Source organism: Chlamydotis macqueenii, chromosome 7 (assembly GCF_036417535.1).
Source record: "Chlamydotis macqueenii isolate bChlMac1 chromosome 7, bChlMac1.mat, whole genome shotgun sequence".
In the NCBI taxonomy this organism is placed as follows: domain Eukaryota; kingdom Metazoa; phylum Chordata; class Aves; order Otidiformes; family Otididae; genus Chlamydotis; species Chlamydotis macqueenii.
This window is the reverse complement of record NC_141562.1, coordinates 26,810,833-26,829,599: the sequence shown is the minus strand read 5'-3', so window position 1 is coordinate 26,829,599 and position 18,767 is coordinate 26,810,833. Positions and strand designations below refer to the sequence as shown.

General features: G+C 40.3%; 1 protein-coding gene across 1 annotated transcript in view; it reads left to right on the top strand.

Moving 5' to 3' along the window:
- STN1 (STN1 subunit of CST complex) overlaps positions 1 to 18,767 on the top strand; it is a 28,628-nt gene that overhangs the window by 5,025 nt on the left and 4,836 nt on the right. The window contains exons 3-8 of the mRNA XM_086752535.1: positions 5,406 to 5,477; positions 7,214 to 7,375; positions 8,637 to 8,748; positions 9,513 to 9,669; positions 16,711 to 16,833; positions 17,422 to 17,494. Of these exons, the coding sequence (XP_086608661.1) occupies positions 5,406 to 5,477; positions 7,214 to 7,375; positions 8,637 to 8,748; positions 9,513 to 9,669; positions 16,711 to 16,833; positions 17,422 to 17,494 (699 nt within the window). The remainder of the gene's footprint in view (positions 1 to 5,405; positions 5,478 to 7,213; positions 7,376 to 8,636; positions 8,749 to 9,512; positions 9,670 to 16,710; positions 16,834 to 17,421; positions 17,495 to 18,767) is intronic.

The window sequence follows — 18,767 nt, the reverse complement described above, 5'->3', positions numbered from 1 at the left end:
CCTAATATAATGTGTATCTGCAGCTCAGATTACTTGGCAAACTTAGGGAAGTTACTGTTTATCTCCACTTCAAAAGCAGAGAAACAAATAGTTAAACCCAAACAAATTAGTTACTCTGTTTTATCTAGCAAATCTTAATTTTGGTTATTGCTTTGCCACTGGACTCCACCAGCTTCCTCTCAGGTGTATGCAGTTCCCTTGGTCAGATATAAACGGATTTAACGGTGCCTGCAAATGGGAAGTCACTTCTTCCTTTTTTGAACCTTAGAAATACGTTCTGACTTTTTGTATGTTTTGTGGTATCTTGGAGCCAGCTTTTAATAGCAGTCAGGAGCTTGTTTATATTTAGATGCCTAAGAGTCTTAGAAAATCTAACTGAAGCATCATAGTACTGGTCCTTGCCAACACCAGCTGGGAGTTGTCTCCTCCATATTTCTTTTCCCAATATTCAGACTATTTTATTAACATGGAAACATCTGATTGTCATTTTGTTCAGCTGTCTTTTTCATCTGGAGAAAAAGCAGAGTGGAGTAGTGGTGATGTGGCAAGTTTCAAAAGGTGAGGGAGGTCATCTCACAGTAGGAAGGGGGAGCCAAATGCATAGATCTTATCGAAGCACTTGAAGGACTCATGTCCAGTGTCTTCCTCTGCCATGGTTTCCACCTGATGGAGGTAAGTCACGGAGCGCCTCTTCTTACCCAATTCCTTCACTTATAAAATTGAGGCAGCAGCAATTCCTGATTCACAGGAGTATTGTGAAGATACAGTTGACAACTTAACCGGGTCCCAGCTTCCACAACACCTGCAGTTGCATCATATTGCTGCAGAGTAGCATTTACTGCTAGTGCATGCTCTGCACTGGACACAGGGGCTTGGAGTTAACTCTGTGCTCTATAGAAATGTCCCTGCAAGTTTCTTAAAGTGGCTATTTTCTAGATTTTTTTTGTTTGTTTTTGAAGTCTAATTTCTGGATGTGTGTTATTACCCAGCCATTATGAGTTGACAGTAAATATCTTGAAGCACAAGTTTCTCTGGCACTTGAAGTAGCACAGGCTAAACAAGCACCTAAGTTAAAAGGCAGAGATGTAAGTGATATCGTGAAATGTTGAAATTTAAATTGAACGTCAACTATTATTGTTTTATTGCACTAGTATGTTCATGAGAACAGAGGAAGACAGAATCAAAATGACCAAGCAAAACCAATTCTATGGAGAAGGGTTTCTCATGCTGCTCTCGGTATTAGTTCAGACATAAAGTTGTTGGAAATGTTTGATTGGGGCAGAAAATGGAGCAATAGGAAAAAAAAAAGAAACTGCAGAGTAGTGCAATTAAGGCCTTGGTGTTAGATCAGCTGACCTTTAAGTACAGCTCTCGGTGAGCCTAGCTCCCTGCTGTCCTTTCACATCCAACCCCACTCTTTGTTCCAGCAGTTCCTGGTCTGAGCTTTCAGGCTACCTGCCAGGGTGCCTCTCCCCAGCCTGCCCTCCTTTTCAGGGAGGCTGACTCTGCCAGTGTAAAATTGTAACTTCTTAGGCGGTTTCCTGCTTGTAACTTCTTGCATCTTTCAGTTCAACAGACTACAGTTGGTGAGTCACAGAGCAAGCATTGCATCAGATGGAGTGCCACACGCTGCTCAGTACTTGCTCACTTTCCCTCTGCTTAGAAGTGATTTAGAAAGCAATTTCCCCTTTGTACTTTTTCTGTGATAGAGAACTGAAATGTCTTTGTGTCACTGCCTCTATCCCCCCCGTCCCCCCTCATTTCCTATCTGTCTACTTCAGAATACACACCGCTCATTTTAAGAGACTCGTAGATCCTCTCTGTGCTGGAAGCCATACAGCTAGAACTTGTAATGAAAAAAATAATTGTAAAAGAAGGTGAATTGACTCTTTACTGGCCTAAAAAAACCCAAACAAACATGCTGTGTAAAATCCGATTTTAACATTTTGATTTGATTGTTTATTGCTATTATTGTGATCAATTAGGAGAATCCTATCTCATTCAAGCGTAGCTAATATTTTAGTTAATGCAGCTTTCTGACATTTTTTTTTAATAAAACCAAACTATATCAGATGTGGTTTTCCTTATGCTCTAGAACTGTTTTGAAAAGCACTTGCCTTAAAAACAAGCAAACAAAAAAATCTCACTGGGATCTCAATAGGCTTATGTAGGCCCTACAAGAACCATACCCTTTTTGTTATAAAGAAATAAAGAACACAATTATCTCATTTACCAGGTAGCTTTGAGAGTGCTGCCCCTCAAGTAGTTAACTCAAGAGTCAAAAAAAAAAAACAAAACCCCACACAAAACAAACAAAACACAAACCCGCAAAAACCCAAACAAACAAAAGTTTAAACCCAAGGAGGTGAGGAAGGGTGGCACAGGGAGCACAGGAAGCTTTCAAAAGCTTGTAGACCCCTTGAGTGTGCTTAAAATAGACTAACATTGTCCTGTCTAATTAGAATACAATTGCAAGAGTTCTCATTCATCTGTGCTTCAGGAGTTATTTGCTTTTTGTTCAAAGCTTTTATTTGTGAACTGGGAAAACTTTGTTTCCAAGCTTTGCTCTGCTACCAGTTTCCCTGTGTGGTCAAGAACATGTCAATCTCTTCAGGACTCAATTTTCATCTGTTACATTGATGAGGAGGAGTCTGGCCTCCGAATCCTTAAGTCTTTCTTTGTTTGTTTCTAAGCCCTTCTTAGGAAGCATATCTGTCACAGTTGGTGCAACAGAGCCAGTCACAACCTGGAACATCTAGAAGCTGCAGTACCGTAATAGTGAAATGTCATCTGCTCTGTTTCTTATTGCTATTGCTGGCTTGCATTAATGGCTTGGCATGGTATATGTAGGCTCTAATTCCTACTAAAGTAGTTGCTTTTTGTCTGTACCAAGGAGAGGAAATCTTACGAGCTAGATCATTATCCATGGTCTCTGTTCTGGTTTTATTTAGTGGGGGGGGCTACAGTGGCAGCTTCTGTAAGAAGCTTCTAGACGTTGTTTCCCCTTTGTTCAGCGGACTCAGCCGGGCCTAGGACGGACCCGCTGCTGGCCAAGGCCGAGCCAATTGGTAACAGAATGTTCCCTGATGACGCCTCTGCGCTAACGTATTTAAGAAGGGGAAAAACAGGAGAGAAAAAAAAAGGAAAGAAGATGTGAAGATGTTGAGCAGGGGCAGAGAGGGGGAGGCGTGAGCCTTGTGGGCCTTGCAGGCCTCACCCTCTGGCCTCTCGCCGGGCAGCCGACTGGGCCTGACTCAGCCCGGCCTGGCTGCAAGAAGTGGAGAGGAGATGAGATGTGAAGAGAACCTGAGAGCCTGCCTGTTGTGAAGAATTTTTCTTGTGAGGAATGGCTGCAGACGCCAAGGTCAGTGAAGAAGGAGGGGGAGGAGTAAAGCAGCTCCTGGCCAGGATTCCCCTGCAGCCTGTGGTGATGACCGTGGTGAAAGCCGGCTGTCTGCCTGCAGCCCATGGAGGTCCACAGAGAAGCAGAGATCCCTCTGCAGTCCATGGAGGACCCCACGTTGGGGCAGGTGGATGCTTGAAGGAGGCTGTAGCCTGTGGAGGGCTTGCGCTGGGGCAGCCATTCTGGAGGGACTGCACCCCGTGGAAGAAACGACCCACGCTGGAGCAGTTTCACGAAGGACTGCAGCCTGTGAGAGGGACCCCACAATGGAGCAGGGGAGGAATGTGAGGAGTTCTTCCCCCAGGGAGGAAGGAGTGGCATAAAGCAACAAATGATGAACTGACCGTAACCCCCATTCCCTCTTCCCCCTGTGCTGCTTGGGGAGGGGAAGGAGGTAGAGATAATGAAGGAGGGGTGGGGGGAAGTTACCATATTCTCTTTCTCATTATCCTGCTTTGGTTTTAATAATAAACTAATAGTTTTCCCGAGGTCGAGTCTGTTTTGCCCGTGATGGTAACTTTAAGGATTTCTCCGTCCTTATCTCAAACCCCGAGTCTTTTTTCATATATTTTCTCTCCCTATTCTCTCAGAGGATGGGGGGAGTGAGAGAGAGACTGTGTAGTCTGGTCTGTATCGGGGCTAAACTACGACACTGGTACAAAATTAAAGCTGCTGAAATAGTTGCAGACACAGCAGCTCAAAAGAGGGATAGCAATGAGATGGGCATACTTTTGTGATGGAGTTTGGCATTGTCTACATCTTATAAATGCTGTGTGTTTGTTATTAGGAACATGTGGCTAAGCTACTAGGAAGGCAAGACAATTGTTTGAAATTGGACCCCCCAAATAGGGAGATAGGTTCAAAACATGTGAGACAATGCAAAGGCATTTTGCTTTGATGCTGTTGTTCCCAGAGGAAACGACTGCAGGTACCAATCAGCATCTTCCTGGTAAACATTGTTGTTACTTTTGTAGTCATGGATCTGGTTTGAGGAGCAGAAGGCAATTACAGATTCCAGTTTGTGAAGAGTGGAAGCTCAGTCTTGGAGATGGTTAAATTTAAGGAGCAAGGTGCTTGGAACATTAGCTGGACATGAAATGTGATTGTTACTGTGCTTTGACAGACAGTGCATTTTTATTTAGAATGTGTTTGTTGGACATGCCATTTATATACAGTCTCTTGATCAGTAGAACAATTGATTCTTCTGATAGTTTTTTCGTTTCTTTGGGTTTTGTCTTTTTCTGCTGTCTTTGACAATGCAATGCCTGGGGCAGAAATAGCAAAACCTACTTTGATTGGGTACTTGTACAACAGGAAAAGCCAGATAGCTCCTGCGCTCAGGAGAAGGTGTTAAGACGGAAGTGGCTTGCATGCCGCCAGTACCTATACTTTAAGTTGAGAATTCCTGGCCTGGAGCAGAACTACAAGCATCTGCTGTCCTCTGTACTTCCTGCCTTTCTGCTCTCTGGAACATATTCTTGTACAGGAAAGGCCAGCCGACTTTGTGCACAATATTAGTGTGGAAACCAATGCAGTTGAAGGTAGCAGCACTCCCAGTCTATTCACATGACTACCCCGCAATGTTGAAGTGCTGTTTTCTCGCTGTTACAGTGATGCTTCTGTGTTTTGTGCCTGCTTTCCTGTTTTAATTTGTCTGGCTTCAGCTTTCAACGCTGATTCTTCTTCTGGCCTTGTCAATGAGATTAAAACCCTTTAGTATTCAATATGAAGTCTCATAATTTAAATTAGTGCTTCATCTTTTTTTTTTTTTTTTGAGAATATACCTGTTATTTATCTGGTACTGAGCTACTTCCATGACTGAAATGACTGTGGAGATTATGTCAGAGCTGTAGGTAGGGGTTGAGCACCCACTTTCTCTTTCAAACCGGTTGGAACAAGATAGCCTTGGCAGTTATCTCTCTACATGTTTATGTTTCTTCACTTCTTAGAACATTGCTACCTGCTTTCTTACTCTGTAATTCTTGCAATTTTTTTTTTACAGTGGATGATAGTACTGGAGTTATAAATTGTGTCTGCTGGAAAAATCCCATGGTAGCAGAAGCACCTTTATCAGGTAACTTATCAAATAAATAATTCCTCTTTTTACTGTAATTTTTTTCTGAGCAATTTCAACTCTTTTTTTTAAATTTTATTTTATTTTATTTTAAACTATTGCATCCTACAACCTTTGCCATTTTGGGAGTTTCTTATTACTTTTTGTGTTGTGTCCAATGGTGATGCCAATAAACCCACTACATTATGGCCTGCCATGCCTTTTCCTTATCTGAGTAAAATGGTATTTCAGTTCTATGCTGTGACCTTGTTCAGAGAATCCTTCTCTTATGGTTCTTTCTGTGACTTCATATAGTGAGGATTTAGGCTGGAAATCTGCCACATGCCACAGCTTCTGTTTGCAAAGTTAATCCATTGACCAGCAACCTGGTATATGTTCCCCACCCTTGTGATGCTGTGGTCTCAGAATTCATCTTATCTTCTTTGTTTGCATTCATATTCTCCTCCTGCTCATACCTGTACTGTCAGTGATGAACTCAAAAGCAGCTTAAAACACAGTGGGAGGATGCCAGCAGTCCTTTATGATTTGGGAAAGTTCTAAATGTGCAAAAGCTGCGCATTTGAAATGAATCTATTATTGCACTCAATAACAGAAGAAGTCACTAGTGTCTGACTTTTTCTTTGCTTTTTCTCCTGCCATTTCTCATAGATCAAAGTATGGAATACTTCTTGAAAGCTCCTCGTATGGAGCTGATCAAATCCTACTGAAAGAAATGTTACTAGTGTCATCTGCCAGTGTTAGGGTTACATACACATAGAATGAGGAAAGGAAAGCTTGATGTAAAAATTAAAAACTGATGTCTGTGGAACAAGCCCATTTATACAGACAGATAATTCATCATTATTTACATTATTAAATGATAGGACAAGTTATATAAACGATCACAACTGGAACTGGAATCTAGAAGACAGCTGTCACCTTTAGAGAGGTGATATTGTGGCACAACTTTCCAAAAAAATAGACACCCATGATAAAATCAGTTTTTCATGAGGAACTTACATTCATTAAGGGAATTGCATGAAATACTGCTTGAAATGGAATGAAGGCTCAGAATGCTTCTTTCAGCCTTATTCTTATTTTACATGTACATAACTAGTGCTTGAAAGGACACTATGTTATTAATCGAAATTAATTAATTTATACCTGCTAAAGAAAACAGCTCCTAGGGGACACAGGAAACTTTTTCTAGCCTTTTGTAGCTGTGATCAGGGATCTTGGATCATTAATCAGGTTTTAAGTTACGAAGAATTTACTCTCCTGCAAAGGTGTGTTACGTAAATGTGAAGTTCTGTCAAGTTACATTCACCTCAGTGTAGACATCAAGTTGCATCACATGAATACTTTTGCCACACCTCAGATGAGTCATTCTTTTATGTAAAAATTTCAGCTGACCTTTATTTTCCCCTCTCATCTCTCTTGGCATGACAAAACAAAAAAAAAATTACAAAACCCATTTCAAATTAATGTTTCAGTTTTGCAACCCATCTGTGTCATTTTCAGTGGTAAATCAATATCTCCTCACTTTTACACTTTCCCCAGGTAAGTTATTTAAATAAATATAGTACTGTAAACTAACTTTATCACCCAAAAGTTTTGCTACCCAGGACACATGGTGCCTGGGACCTTACCCCTTTGTTTAGTAATATGACTCCTGTCGTGCTTAGGTGTTTGGATGAATGCAAAAGGACAGTCCTCTTGGCCTTAATGCCTGATCTCCTTTTCCTCACTTCTTACAGGTTGTCCAAGCACACCCAACAGTCTTACTGTGCTTGAACAGATGAAGAAACTCCAAGAAATGGTGATCCAGAAAAGCAAGCTGGAGATTGGGGATGTTATCAGAGTCAGAGGTCACATACGAACCTACAGGCAACAAAGAGAAATTCAGGCTTTGTGTTTTTGTGAGTGTTCTGGATCTGTGACATACGTAACTTAACTTGTCTGAGTGAGAAGATCTAAGCTGTATGTAATTTATTGAATAGTCTCATTTGGCATCTCATTTTTCCAAAGAGGTTTTCAGCTGTATGTCTTTATTTCAATTTTAGCAGTATAAGGTTAGAAGACAAACTATTTCATGTGTGAGATTAGAGAGCCTGTAAATGAGGCATTCCTGGAAAATCTATAAAAGATGACTAGCATGCATATAAGAATACTTTATAGGTGCTGTGGATATCTGTGAGAGTGACTTGCCCTTCAGTTTTCTTTGTGTTGAAGCAGAGCAGCCAAAACCCATGGAAAGGGAGTTGGTGATCTTTTATGTCACACTTCATCAAGGGTGTTAGCTGCTTTGGAGAAGCAGTTGCTGTCGCAGCCTGTATAATCCATTCCATGGGCAGAGAACAGCATGCGGGCACATTGTACCACTGAAGTCCAAGTTCTCCTAAACTCTCTGGCTCTGCAGAATGATTTGGAGGTGTACCTCATCTTCAGTCGCCTGGGCACAGATCTGCATGCAGGTGCTGCCCCTGTATCTGACAGCTCCTTGTGCAGCAGAGTTCTGCAGTCCGCTGTGTACACCCTAGGAGCTTCCAGTTACATAACAACTTCTCTGCTCTGTGTCTATGCTATTGTGCAAGAGTTGGTTTTCTCCAGTGAAATCTTTCAGAGACAATGCTGAAATTATTCCTTTGGTGGAAGGAAGCCCATCTTTTAAAAATCCTGTGTAGCTCAGATAAAAAGTCTGGATTTTTCAGCTTTAGCTAAAAATCTGAGAGGGAATTCAAGCCTCCTTTCCAGCCAGAAGATTTATGGATAAATTCAAGGGCTGGTAATAATACCATTGTTTTATTAAAGGAGAGCCACACAATTCAAATAACCTCTAAATTGCTTACACTTTGGCCCAAATAAAGCTCCTTACTATGTGTTAACTTTGTCTAATGGATAAAGACTGCTGAAAGGTAAAATAGAGATCATAAATTCTGGTTAAATAAATTGTCCCACAAAAGCATAATCTGCAATGCACCACAACAGATTGTTTACCTCCTTGTAAAACTGTAAAAGCAGGAGTGGCCTTTGTGGTTTTGTTTTTATAAAAACAACAGTGAAGAAAATTTGCCAATTTAATACTGGCATGTGAAGCTCTGTGCTGCCTCAGGTATGCTTGCTTAAAAGATTGGTATGGCAGCCCTGGCCAAGTATGCGTGTTCTTTTTTGCTGCTTCAGATAAAGTGGATGATCCTGTGTGTGATGTTCAGATTTCAAGAATGCTGGAGCTCCCCTGTCTCTATAGAGAAGTTTATGATAAACCTTTCCAAGGCCTTGAGGAGGGACACAGGTAAATGCAGTATCCAGACTGGTCTTGGGGCAAAATGTGGGATTTTGTTATTGTTTGTTTGTTATTTTAATAACTATGAGGAAAGATAGAACAGGGCCTGACTGGGATTTAAACAAGCATACAGTAGCAGCCTCCTTTTCTTTCAAATTGATGATCCATACAGATGAGATACCTGACCATAATCTGAGAAAAGAAATATAATGCTGAACCAGAGTTAGTATTAGGAAGGTAGTAAAATACTGAGCACAGACCTCTTGCGTCTAGTAAAAAAAGCTGGGGTTTTGAGCAAGATTTGGGGATGAGGTCAACAGATTAGATGGAGTAGTGTCCTTGCCTGGTTTTGTTTTTATGTGTAAGGATAAGCAGTTATTCCATTGAAGTGCTCTCAAATTCTGCTGCCCTTGTCATTGTCAAATCACGAATACATAACCTCAATAAACTGAGTCAAACATCCATTCCTGTACTGAGTTTAAGGGTAGCTGGATGCTTATTGGCAGGTCTGGTGTGTGTAGTGTGGTTTCAGAGACTGTAGATCTTAAAATCACAACACTATTACAGCAAATGGTTGAAGAGGAACCGTTGGATGTTTATTCTCCATAAAAATGAGCTGTTTTAATTAAGAGTTTAAATTCAGATTCTTTAAGGATAGTAAAATATTTCTTGACCTTTGAAAATCAGTTTAGCAAGCTAACTTCAGGTAATTGTTCTAAAAAATGTTAGTAGTATATTTCTTGCCTTTTGACATGTTCTCTGTATCTTTGTAGTGGCCTGGAGGGTCAGGATTTCTCAATCAATGTGCTGCATGAGAAAGTGAAAGGCTTTCTATTAGAAAACCATATTCAGACCTTTTACCAGCAGGAGTTGGAAACAATTGATACTCTGCTGGCTGGTGTGCATCTGCCTAGCCTCAGCAATCAGGAGGTGAGTGAATGTAACTGTTTCAAGTTTTCAGTGGGGAGAAGTAACACCATATACTTTTTTTTAAGCATAAGCAATCAGCTAAGAGGCTGGTGCCTTCAGAGGATTCAGAAACCACACTGGTTTTAGCTTTATGCCTGAATTATTTACAGAGCTTGAGGAAACCTTTATCACTTGAGACGTATAAAACTGGACCTAAGAAAGCCATATGAGAAAATTCTGTTATTAAGGATAGTCTTGTATTAGGGCTGAGTACCCTTACAGTCTGCAACAGGCACTGACTTATCTAGATCTATAAATAGTGGCAGTGTCAGAAAAGGAGATCCCTTTAAGGTGCTTGAGCTGTTTAGGACAGATGTTTGAGATCCTGCGTTTGATCAGGAGAGGGGAGCACGAAGTCTTTGTCTTGCTTCTCATTTGAAGCTCCATATATTAATAGAGATGTAGCTTTCAAAAGGAGATGATGAGTAGATGAACAGTGCTCCCTGCTACATGTTTCTCTTGTTGGAAATCCCTAGTTGTGAAAGGTCATGATTGAAAGGCTCAGAAATTCAATTAATTGAAATCAGTTTACATGATTTACATGATACATCAATTGCACGTAACCAAACTGTTAAGAAACTTCCCAGTGAGACAGAATGCTCTTGATCAACTGCAGAATGGTAAATAGAGAAAAAAAACATTTTGTAAAATGGCTTTGTATTACTCTGGGTTATTTGGATAAATTACAAACAAGACTCTCAACTGGTGTAAAGTGGTAAATTTCTGCAAAAGTGACAGAGTTGTGGCTATTATCATGTTACCAATGGCAACTGAAACTTAGAGTATTGTGACTCACTTGTTTACTTTTTGGTTTTCTATAGAGAAATAAATCCATGGCAGTCATTTTCACTGCCTGATTCTGATATGCACTGTAAAGTTAAATGCTATGTTAACATCTGATGTTTGTTTAATTCTTAAAAAAACAAACAACAACAACAACAAAAACAAACAAACAAAAAAAAATCCCTCAAAAACCCACTACCAAAACACAAAAACCAGACCCTTGGAGATAAGGTAAAATAATAATTAAAAATAGCTCTATTCTCGTTGGCCTTGTTGAACTGCTTCTCATAGCTGTTTCTTTTATTTTTATTCAAGGCATTTTTGTTGTTTGCTTTAAAGCAAGCGTGGATATAAACAATAGCAGGAGCTACTCTCATTTTTGACAGAAAAATCTGATACTAGAATATCCAACATGAGACAGAGTATTTTTTATAAACTAGCTGGAACAGTATTAAAAGTTCTTTACATTAAACAAGTAGTGGTCATTGTGACTAATACTGGGAACTACCATCTTCGAAGTTTCAGCATTTAGAGAAAGATCAAGATGAATAACTTGCAAAGCCGTTTAAAGTAGGAACTTGGGGCAGAAAAAGCATAGAAAGGTACCAAAGGAAAAAAAAAACAAAAACAACAAACAAGAAAAAAACCCCAAAACACCCCCAAAAAACAACCAACCAATAAAACCAAACCAACAAAAACAATGTAGCATAAGCATAGTTAGCAGTCATGAGAAGTTATCATAATAATTAATAGTTTCTCCTGACCCTGATGCAAGGGTGTGAGTATATGTCCCAGGAATTTGGATACACAGATGCTTATTTAGAAATTGCAGTTCTCTCTTCTGCCCTTTGGTACTAATTCATTACAAAGAGGCTTATATATTTTTGCATAAGAAAGAACCTGCAGTTGTCAAGGCCTGAATGCCTTAAAAGGAGCGCCTCATAATGCTCTGGAAATGTATTTCGTTGTTCCTCTGCTTGGTCTCTAGAATGTGTCACTTCTCATAATTGGCAAAGGGTCAAGTACTGAGTTCGATCCACAAAAATAAGTGTAATAGATCTGATTTCTGTCTCCCTTTCTTTTCCCTTCTGTAGTCTTCTATTTTGTGTTGCCCTCAATCTAGAAGGATGAAGGGTTCTGCTAATGTTGAACAAGGTTATTTCATGCCTATTTGGCAAGGCAGCAGCTAGATGAGTGGACCAAACTAATTAGGCCACACCACAATATCACTTCTTGCACTTTTCCTGGATGTGAAAGGATGAGTTATTTGGAAGTATAACTATTGGGTTTTTTTAAACCCTGATTCCAGTGTTCTAGAGAACAGTTGCCGTTAAACAACTTCTTGCCTCTCTCTTCTTTTCCCTGTGATCCTAGGAGGTGTGGTGCACTACCTTCATCTCCTTCACAACTTCTAAAGTACTTGCACAGCGTTCATCATAGTGGAAGTGTATCTCCCCATGGAATATTTTTCTCCAGTGACGTGGTGAGCTGCTATGGAGTCACTGGCAGTGGAGCACAGCAGGGGGTGAAGATAGGAGGTAGCTGAGATAGCTTGAGGTAGACAGCATCTCTCTGTTCCTTTTCCACATTACTGTACCTGAGCCCTGTTCACATCCCATACACGTCCTGCAATACTGAGTTTCAGTCCTAATGGCTCCCCAGCAGCGCAGTCTTCCGACTCTGCAGAATAAATTTCCCTCTGGCAGATGCACATGGCAGAACTCAAATCGTGTACTCTGCTCAGACATATACTAGGGAACATTTAATTTTATATGACACCTGCAGATGATCGATAAGAGAATTGGAAGGCTTGATGTTTTTTAAAAAAATTAAAAATTAACAAATCTGTTATGATTTTTAAAACCATTGGAGCTTTATTTCACATAACCAGTGCCCCCTCTATCTCTAAGTTGTAGCCTTTCCCTCCTCCCTTAAAACAAATGACTTTTGAGACTTGAGGGGTGGGTACCACAAAGAAGACTACAAGTGAGAAACAGAGAACATAAACTTGTGCTTAGAGAACCTAAAGAGTGTGCTTGCTGGACTTGGGCAATTACATTTGGCAAGAGGACAAGCCTTTGGTTCCTTTTTTGAAAGAAAACTACATGTGAACTTGATCCATCCAATTTCTCAACTGGACTAAATACAACTTGCAACCAGACAGTCTTGATTAATGATTTTAATGCACTTATTCCATGCATAAGCTATAGTGTGTGCTATTTTAGTATTACCATTCCAGTTTGTGTCTGTCACTAGCTTGGACCCATAACTTGGGTTGTGCTTTCTGGATTTTACCGTTTGTACTTGTCCTGATTTGAATATTATCTCAAGGTGAGCAATGACAAGCAGTTAAAGCAGGGAGTTTGTGTTGTTCATACTTACTGTATATACCCTGTACATTGTACTATAGGAATAACATAGTGCGTTATACATTCTTGATGCTATGTGCTTCTCGTCCGGCCTCTTGAGAAAGCTTCTCTGCTACTTTAAATGTGTATAATGCAAAGCTTATTATAGGACTTCAGGACTGACATGTCTGGAATCACTATTACTAATTGTCACCTGTGTAAGCCAAGGATTAAACATTGCATGAGGAATTGCAAAGGGCAGTTCCATAAGTAGAATCACGTGTGTGGGTTATACCAGGAAAATTTAACACCATCAGGGTGTGTTATGATTCATAATGAGCCAAAGGTTACATGCTTTCAGTGTTTTGAACAGACTGACTAATTCCTGTACCACTTCATTCTTTGACCTATTATTGATTGTACAGAGAGTTTGTCTTGTTTTAAAGATCTGAGAGTAACTGGTTGCACAGCACCAGCCCACTAAGCTGTGTGAGACCCATCAGATTGAATGTATTGATTAAAATACCAAATTAATTCTGGAGACATGGATTCTTCTGTTGGCTTTGCTACAGAGTCCTTGGCTGGTCTTGGGAGGGAGGGTAGTGGTGCTAAAATTGTTATTTAATAGCTGCCTCTCTCTCTCTCTCTCTTGGTGGGGGGGCAGGAAGTGTGTTTTGCGAAAGAGATGAATGATTCTTGGATGCTACTGTGTTTGGATGTGCAGCTTCATTTATTTGAAAAGGAGCTGATGTGGGAGGAGGGGGAAACCCCTGCTGTCAGCACTTCAGGGAACCTCAAATTGTGCACCCTGAAACTAAGGTTTGCTGAAGGGGAGCTCTTTGCAAAATAAGGTGTGAACATTGTGAGAGGTAAATTCAAAATCTAGATTCAAATCTTGCTGTTGCTTTGGATCAGCAGTTAATAACTTCATATCTGCATCTCTCAGATGAAGAGCTTTGTAAAAGCATAGTGATGGCTAATAAGCTGTGACTCAGAAGGAACTACATTAACAGCTACAATATGTCTTTGTAACTATTGAAATGCAGGCATTTTTCAACCTTCTCCTGAAATAAAAGCAAGGATGTGAAATCACATAGGATTTAATCGTCCTATATTTCTTCTCTCTGTGTATAGCCCCACATTCAGTCTTCTGTAGATTTCTGCTCAGTAGACTAAATCACAAGCTTAGGTGTACATTGGCTCTGGGAGGGGATCCAAATCCAGAGTAAATGAGGGTCTGGTTTGGCATAAAATAAAGTGATAATGTATTGGGAAGAAGTACTATTGACTTATGAATTTGCAGAACGAGATGCTGGAGATATTTTGGGTAGACTAAGTCATTTTAGATTGTGTTCACAAAGAAACTCCTCCATTGTTGCTTTACTCGGAAGGAGGAGGAAGCATGTTTTAGAGCACACTAGGAAAAAAAAACCCAAACTTTTCTTGTTATTTTGGGATAATATTAAAACCCCTAAAGAAGGCAGGAACCCTCATTTGTTCTTTGGGTACAATCCTTCTGCCGTGGAGCCCTTTCCCTCAGACACTGCAGCACATATGAAAGGGTGCTGATATGTAGCAGCTGCTTACTTATTTTCTTGCTCCCAAGCCTGTCTCTCTGCCTTCACTCTGTCAATCCCTTAACTTGCATTCTTAGTGATTCTGTTTCAGTACCCATCCAGGCTGAGCTGTGTGTCAGTTCACACAGAGTCTGTTTTTAATTATCTCCCTTTTCTGACGGGATCTCAGTGTTAAGCCAAACTGAATAATTATCATGCTTCTTTGGAGATATTTTTATCCTTTTTTTTCTCCCCAAATGTTTGCTTTCACATTAAAAATTGATCAGAGTCTTGAGGTGGTTGCTTTGCTAGCAGTTTCTTAGATTCTTGAGGATTTATTACTGCCTTTGAGTGAGAGGCAAAGTCTCTTCATTTTATGTATGGCTATGAGAATATGTTTTTCCATGAGAAAATATTCACTTTCCACTTAACTCTTCCTGCTACGTTTTATGTTTGTTTCTTCAGCTCATGAGAAGAGGCACTATGAAGAAGAATACGATAGTGGTATTAACACTGTGACTGCAATGGTGTCCAGATGTATGGTCAAGTTTGTAGTTAGAAGCAGTGTCTGTTGTTATCCAAACTGATATGACTGGTGGACAAAAGGACAGACAAACATTCGGACACTTAAAGACGTTCCGTCTGTAACAGGATGAGAAAGCTGAACTGAGAGCAATAGCCATTGTTCTATGTTAATTATCTTGCACTATTGGGCAATTATTTTTGACTGTTGATTTGAGAGGAAAAAGATAGCTGTTGTTGGGACAGAGAGAGATATTTGCTTATGGCCTGTTGAAATACTGAGGATTAGCTGGAGGAAGAAGATGGAGAAACTTGTGATGCATGCTATCGCTAATATACCTATTGTATCTCTAAACTATTCCCAGTTAGGCACATCAGCTTCCAGGCTTAGAAGCAATCACAGTTTCACTTGAGACTTGCAAATGGATCAAATTAATGTTTTGTGAAAAGATATTCTTCCATTGCTAATGTGGTGTCTGTTTCACGTATTTGTGTGAATTTGTTCTTGTACGTGGTGCTTCCCTGTTTCACTCCCAAGGCTTCTGTGAGTACATCTGGATGAGTGAAGTAGAATATGTGAAGTCTGATACTTTTGTTCAGCACAAGATGGGAGCATTTACAGTGACAGCTGAACACATGGCTTAGCAAATCTTGCTTTGGTTGCTCTGGTGTGGTTCTAGTTATCACATGTTGGTTTGTGGGAAGCAGTTTAGCTCTATTCTCAAAGAAAACCACAGGGAGCACAGTGTGCTCCCAACAGATGAGGAAACATCAGTTGGGGAATTGAAGCAGTCTGTGTAGATAAATGGGAGGTTGAAGGACATAGAAGGACAGATAGAGGTGGAGAAGAATAAGTTGCGGTCTTGCTCTTATCTACCCATACTTTCTCCTCTCCACAACTGATTCTTTATTTCCTTCCAGTTCCTTAGCTGTCATTCCACTCTTAGCTCTGCTGTACTTCCAAATAAACCCTGCTTTTCCCTGACTTTTTTTCCTCTCTTTTTCCTTCTTTCCTACCCTATTAGATGTGTCCTGACCACAGAACACTTTGTTCTAAATAATCTCTTTAGTTATGGACTTCCAGAAACGTTCTCCTTTCACAAGAGACTTGTTTCCCACCTGCCCTCAAAACTGAATCCTTTGTTCTCTTATCTCATATCGTTGTCTTAATATCTTGAATGCTCTTTATCCTTTCATTTCATTAGTCTGCGGAGAAACTTTTGAGAGCATGATCAGAATGTGTACAAAAAATTTGGAAACTAAAGGCAGAAGAAACCAATACTATTCTTGCCAGTTTCTTCCTTTTCCTTGGACACTGCCTTAGTTTCAAATCAGGAGATGGGAATCCAATCCCCAGCACTTGGATTCCTCCTGAATAGCACTTTACAAAGCACTGATCTCTGTATCTTCCTACCTTGTTACCAGGAAAACTCTGAATATGAGAAAAGCTTGATTAGATAAACAGTCAAATGCTCTGTGAGCATCACAAGCCTATTCCAAAAGAGAGTTCTCAGTACATAATCAAATAGCTGCTAAATACGAAGAGGGCAGTTAGGAGGTTGTGGTCTCTTAAGAATAGCACAAGCTTCTGGTGGTGTTTTTTTTTTTTAAAGTTAGGGATGTTGTTTAATTAATACCTAACAGATATGATTTGTGAATTATTAATTGAGGAAAAATGTGTAACAAAGTCATCTGAAGTCCTCTTGCTCTTGAAAGCATCTGGAGCTTCTGCTGGTAACTTTAGCTGAGCTGAGATTTCTCACAGTATGCTTCATTTCTTTCTTCCTATCCAGGTGAAGTCAAAAGGTAACTCCAGTTCCAAAAGGATTCACAGTGTTTTTAAGGAAGCAATAAGGATGCTGCAAGAAAAAGGAGTGGTTTTCCAGAAACCTGGTAGCTCCAAGGACTTATACCATGTAAGGAACTTGACTGTGCTTGCAATCAAGTTCAGTGGTATGACTTTCATAGTCAGTAGAAACTGTAGAAATGTTTCAGAAGAGAAGTTGGACATCCAAGTGCTGTGTGTTTACTCAAAAGTCTTACCTGCAGTTTACTTCACTGTTGCTTTTACCTCTGTATCACCCACTGAGTTGTTCTTTTTGTAACTCAGCACCAGACTTAAGCACTGCTGCTGTTCCAAGAGCAGTCTGTGTTCACTGGGTTGCCAAACTGCATGCTGATGCAACTGAGCACACTGAAGCCTGTGACCTGGGACAGTTATCTTTATCAAAGTGGATTGAAACTTGGTGTTCTGCTGAGTTGGTTGCCCTACGTTGGGTTGAATTCTGGTATATCATGTTCTTCACCTAACTCATAGATGTTGCTAATGGTACTAAAAATAATAAATGAAGATTTAACATTAATTATTAATCTTGTCTGTTAAATCTGTCATTCTGACAGTGTTAGTTTAGAATACATCATGGCCTTAGATTGTTTTGCAACAGTCATGCCATCTACTGTGAAACAGACAGCTATAAATTACCAGATTCTTCTGTTTTCTCCAGGTGACTGACCATGATAAGGAGCTGCTTAAAGTGACTCTTAATGCGATTAAAGAAGACTGTCGGAAACCCAGGCGTAAGTAGCAGTGTGATCAGGGCTCTGATGAGCTGGTGCTGATAGACTGATGGCTATCTCCTCCTGCTGCTGTATTAGATTTGCCTCTTGTCCTTACTCTTGAACTCAGAGCGAAGTTGCTGCTGTAGCTAATCAGTATAGCTAAAAGCAGGAATGCAATGCAGCTTCCTGTGAGCATGGAGAGAAAAAGAGCAGGTGTGCCCAGCAGGAAGCAAACCTCTCAGATCGAAGTAAGCAGCTATTATCGTAGATCTGTACCTTTTGAGAATACTTAGATTTTGGGAGGAACCAAATGTAATGAAGTTAAGTCAGCACCTTGCAGCTGTTGCTTTATGCTTTGGGTAAGTAGCAAATCTTGCTAGTTCAGTTTGTACAGGGGAGTTGACACAAAAGTGACCATACAGAAGGGTGAAATCCCCACCTCCATTAAGTCAACAATAAAACTTACTTAAGTCAGCAGGATATTCTCTGTAGGTTTTAAGCTGAGGTAGAGCTCAGGTGGTTGTTCTTTGCAGGTAGGGATTTCAGTCTAACAAAATCCACTTCTTTTCAGATAACGTACCTCATATGGCTTCTGAGCTATCCCTATCCCTCAAGCCTATTGTGTCTTATTGCCACAGTGACAGCTTGTGCTTGACTTGAATGTCTGCTAATTATACAAGTACATTGCTACAGACTTTCTTTCAATTCATTGGGCAGAACATATCAGCAGGGATCACTTGCTGCTGGAGTGCAGCTATTTGTGGGGTAGAATGCACTTCAGTACTGAATAAGTGACTGACTAGAACATAAGGCATATAATCTTAAATTGTGCATGTCACTGTATTATCTTAACTATAATAGTGCTTGTAGGAGCTGGTATATGATGGCTATCTTACAGTGAAAAAAGGCTAGGTGAAGTATTATTTTTGAGTTTTCGACTGGCCACCGTAAGCAGTGGTACAATTGTAGATGAGGTTAGTAGGTGGAGGTAAATGTTCTGTATCTTTGAGGGATCATAGAATCATAGAATGGTTAGGGTTGGAAGGGACCTTCAAAGGTCATCTAGTCCAACCCCCCTGCAAGGAGCAGGGACATGCCTGACTAGATCAGGTTGCTCAGAGCCTCATACAGCCTGGCCTTAAACGTTTCCAGAGATGGGGCCTCCACCACCTTTCTGGGCAACCTGTTCCAGTGTTCTATAACTCGCATCGTAAAAAAATTTTTCCTAATTTCTAATCTAAATCTACCCCCCTCTATTTTAAAACCATTACCTCTCGTCCTATCGCAACAG